This window comes from Diadema antillarum, unplaced genomic scaffold (assembly GCF_040938485.1).
Source record: "Diadema antillarum isolate AM-2024a unplaced genomic scaffold, OU_Dant_1.0 seq00002678_RagTag, whole genome shotgun sequence".
Classification (NCBI taxonomy): domain Eukaryota; kingdom Metazoa; phylum Echinodermata; class Echinoidea; order Diadematoida; family Diadematidae; genus Diadema; species Diadema antillarum.
Genome location: NW_027273278.1, coordinates 11,385 through 16,187, shown reverse-complemented (window position 1 = coordinate 16,187; position 4,803 = coordinate 11,385). Strand labels below are relative to the sequence as shown.

At 43.2% G+C, this 4,803-nt stretch overlaps 1 protein-coding gene across 1 annotated transcript; it reads left to right on the top strand.

Annotated features, from left to right (window-relative positions):
* Positions 1-251: 251 nt before the first annotated feature.
* LOC139715044 (major facilitator superfamily domain-containing protein 6-like) lies at positions 252-3,312 on the top strand (the record flags this gene model as incomplete). Its single annotated transcript, XM_071626669.1, has 2 exons — positions 252-1,811; positions 2,904-3,312. Coding segments are annotated over 2 exons (1,736 nt in total), but the record flags the coding sequence as incomplete, so codon positions are not given.
* Between the last annotated feature and the right edge of the window lie 1,491 nt (positions 3,313-4,803).

The following is a 4,803-nucleotide window of genomic DNA, read 5'->3' as shown; positions in this document are numbered from 1 at the left end:
GCATCTTGGAACATATTTGTTCGTTTGTTTTTGACAAATTTTCTCTCGGCCAATCAGATGCAAGGATTTCAGTAGCTTAAAACAATTTGTCAGAAATACCGGTACTAACGAAATGGTTGACAAAATCCTCCAGGTTACTCTACCCCGGTACCAGTACTACCACTCATAAAATTTGTTGTCCAAATCCCAATGCATTGTGAAATATATGTTATATATAATGTGTTGACTAGATGTCTTGTTTTGTCTTGCAGGGATGGTGAGCCTTCTGCCATTCTTGCCCGTCTACCTCTTCTACGTGGGGTTGAATCCACTCCAGGTTGGGGTCGTCAAGGGCCTGGAACCCTTTGTGGGCTTGTTCGCATCCCCCATCGGTGGCAGCCTGGCAGACAAGTACAGCAAGCACAGGCTGATCTTGCTGTGCAGTATAATCGGGACCGGCCTTGTGTACGGGAGTGGAGTGTTCGTGCCGCTCCTAAACCATGGAAACAGCACTGTTCCGTGGTCCAACATCACAAACAATGTAGGTATGGAGTGGATCCCTCCTCATACCACCAAAAACGGTGACAGTCATGGTGAATTCACGCTTACAACTCACGCTGTGTGTGCAATTCTGAATAACAATGACTCGCATCAACAGGTTTGTTTGCTCTCTTGTAAGGCGTGTGATGATAGTCCCAGCCTTGCAACACAATCTCTGCTCTCTTACACTGGGTGCAAGTCGCTTACCAGAAAGCAACAAGCAGGGCTCATTTGCAATAGCTCTAATACCACATGCTGTTATGTTGATGAGGTTGCATTGTGTCCCAGAGATGAACAGCAGTTTTTGGCCACATTGGCCTCCAAAGGACTTTGTCTGCATATAGACACTATACCCTCTTTGCCAGCCTTGTGCAATAACCATTCTTTAGCTCACAAATTTTTTACACTACAAATTACAAGACAACAAATGCCTTTGAAAACAACTTCAGAAAAAACGCCGACACCAGTGACGACTCCACAGCCCCCATCAGGGGTCAGCAGCGACAAGAACGTGCAAACGTTTGCAATAATGCTTGCCATCATCGTCATTGGTCAATTCATCTCCAACCCGTCCTTTCCACTCCTTGATGCGGCGACCATGGCGATGATCAAGGAGGCAAACGATAAAGGAGAGCAGGTCGAATACGGACATCAGCGACTCTGGGGAGGCGTCGCATGGGGTGTGTTCGCTCCACTTTCTGGCGTAATGATCGATGCCTACGCATCGGCGTACCCAGATTCGTTCAACAGATACCTTCCCGCATTTATCGTTTTTGTCGTAGTGGTACTTCTGACGGTCATACCAGCCATGAGGATGAAGTTTCCTGACCATCGTCCCCCGGAGTCGCTCACCAGAAACCTTGGAAGTTTGCTCAGAAAGGCAAAGGTGCTGGTGTTCCTGTATGTCATGTTCATTTCGGGGGTTTGTGTTGGAGTCATCAGCACCTATCAGTTCCTATTCCTGGCTGAGTTGTCGGGGACGCACACTGTCATGGGCCTAACGCTGACCTTCACCTGCATGTCGGAAGTCCCCTTCATGTTTTTTGCCCGCCAGATCATCGAGAAGTTGAGCCATCGAGGGGTGTTCGTCTTGACGTTGTTCTGCTATGTCATCCGATTTGTGGCATACTCTTTCCTCCAGAACCCGTGGCTAATCCTACCAGTAGAGCTGCTGCATGGCATTACATATGGAGCCCTATGGCCAGCATGTACATCATACATTGCCTTGATCACTCCGCACAACACAAGAACAACTATGCAGTCTGTGGCGTATGGCATAAAGTGTGGACTAGGTAAGTGTTTTTTCGTCTCCTTTTGTCGTGTAACTTTCAGCATTGATCAAATGACTGCGCAATTTTCGTTTATTGGTTTGTGCATGTGTGAAATTTTAATGCTGGAGTCAAATTCAAAGTGTATTCTAGAAGTGTACACATACACATTAGAAATGTGCAGTTTGGTGCAGTTTGGTAACTGCAAAATATTACTTAGAGGGGTTTGCTAAAAGTATGACGGTCTATTGAAAGAACATACACAATTGTGGTTGCTCAGATGTAATTTTCTATAATCGATCATAACTCTGGCCACAGCAGTACTCGCCAATCTTCCATACTGGAGTGAATTGCATGGAGCTTGTTAGAAAAAAAAAAAATCCTAAGGAACGTTTGATTGTCACCTTGAGTTCTACCTACTAACAATAGGGAGCTTTAGATTTTGACGCGCGGACGTTTGAGCCGACGCTTGCGCTGGCATTCTCCTCTTCCTGCGTCGTGTGGAAAAGTAGCTTTAGATTACGCTGGGATGCAAAGTATAAAAAATAAAATCGCGCCCCCATATGATCAGTACATGAAGAAGCTCTCTACGTCGCAAACTGTGCGGACGTGAAAATAGCCCAGTTCGCGTAGTAAACAACTCGGGCGACGCAAGCTAAAAATAGATTGACTTTACGCGCGCTACTGGGCAAGCTCAGACCATGTTTTTTTCCTTTGAACGTCCGCGCGTCTAAAATCTAAAGCTCCCTAATGCTGAGCCAAGAGGGCTATTGTGGAATAAAAGTTCTGCACTTCAATTGATATTATTCTACACTTTTAACCTCAAAATCCACTGAAACAACTCATCCTGGCAAATCACATCGGCTGGGTGAGTGTTTTGGTAGACCCTTTTGAAGTCTTGTGAGCAAATTCCACGAGATGGAAGATGTATGTCGAGCAACTCTTGAGGAATAGGTTTTGGCTTTAATAAGTTTGACCCAAACATACTTGTAATGTAACATACTTGTAATGTGGGAACAATTGCATAGGTGTTAAAGGGCTCTTTTTGTTTTCTCCTATTATTCCTCCTTTCCTTTCTTCCTTTCTACTTCCTTAAATCTCAAACTCTGTCTTCAGGAGAGGGTCTAGGATCCCTAGTGGGAGGTGTTGTCTACCACCTGTTTGGAGCCAGGAACCTCTTCAGGGGCTGTGCCGTCCTGTGTGCTGCGACAGCCCTCTTCTACTGGCCGACAAGCATCTACCTGGACTGGCGGGATTCCAGGAGGGGCAACATCCAGTATGCAGTGATGTAATGGACTCCCCACTCCAGTTGGGAATGGTATAATGGTAGTTATAAATTCATCACCCATCTCACCTACCAGTAGAATGTGCCTTGATTTGAAAATACTTGCCGATTTGTCAGTTGGACTGATAGACAATCACACACAACTTTTGGTTTGCTCAATGTATATTTGTATCTGTGTAGATACCTCCCAAACATTTTTTACTGCCTATTGCCAACTGCCACCTTGCAGGTGAATATGTATAACAGGGTTTTACAAAGATTACCGGGTACTTGTATTCATGGATAGGTATGTGATTTTAATCCTGCACAATGATTTCACTCCAGTTTGGAATAGTATACTGGTAGTTATAAGTTCCTCACCCATCTCAACAATCAGAAGAATGTGTGTGTGTGTGTGTGTGTGTTTCTAAAATGCACAATGATTTGTCACTTACACTGACAGACAATCTCACACGACTTTTTGTGTGTATATACCCGTGGTATATATTTGTATCTGTATATAGATATACGCACAATAATCCTAATTTACAGATATTTTTTTCTGTAGTGAAGGAAATGCTATTCCTTCCATTAGTACTGTCCATGAATGGGAGGAGCTCATACATGTACTTACCACTGGATACCTGCCAGGCATTTTGTACTACCTAGTGGCCAATTTGTAGGTGAATATACAATGCATAACAGGGTTTTACTAAGATTTACCATGTACTCAAATTCCTGGATGGGTATGTGAATGTTAATCTTGCACAAAGATTTCAGGGTGTTTTTGTTTTTGTTTTGTATTATTTTATTTTGTGTCATAACAGTGTTCACAGTCCTAGAGACTAATTGTGTGAACAGAAGCAAATATAGATTGCTTATGGAGAGAGTAGAAAATGCTTTGATCATTGGTTCACAGTGGCTTGAGTAGAAAATGAAGAATGATTGGTTCCAGTGAATGTATGGATCTTTGGATCTTTGGCATTTCTATAGAGTTTAAGTCTGGCCCAACACTACTACATGTACAGAGTGTAATTTCAAGAGTTTTCCACATTTTTATGAGATAAAGCTCTAGACGGGTGAGTCACCGTGCATTTGTCATAACTTTCTCTCTAGCATGAGAAGAAAGAACTCTCATGTGGTCTCGCAAACTTTGCAACGACGTTAAAATTTTTGAGGGTAAAAGAAGGAAACAATTCGATTCCCTTCTTATTACACTTAAGTTTCTGCGTCTAGTTATCGACAGAATCCGTTAATATAACGAGGTTCCCGCGATTCCTCTATTATCCGTTACACTCTCGATTAAAAGTGTACACAGCTAAGTACTAATGATATGACAGAGCCGAACGCCTTGCTCAAAGTCATAGCTGATTGCAACATGCCAGAAACGCTGTTTCAACGTAAAGGAACACTAATTAGTTCAGCCGTTGCTTATACATCGAAGTAGGGTTCTGTCAGTCATTTCTGCCGAGAGTGGAGGAAATTTGCATAAGTGATAAACGAGTGATCGACACCACGCACTATGTTTGAGCAGTGCTCGAAGCGGGGAAGTGGAAAAGGAGGGTTTCTATACCTTGTACTACAGCTTGAAGGCTCAACAACCTTGCCACCGCTCTTTTCTTCTGGCATTTTTCTTCCCTTCCAAAGTCCTCCCTTCTTCCGCTTCTTACCCTTATTCTATCTTTTCTTACTTCCCTCCTTACGAATACATGTATAAACATGCACAGACACATATAACAGAACAATATATAT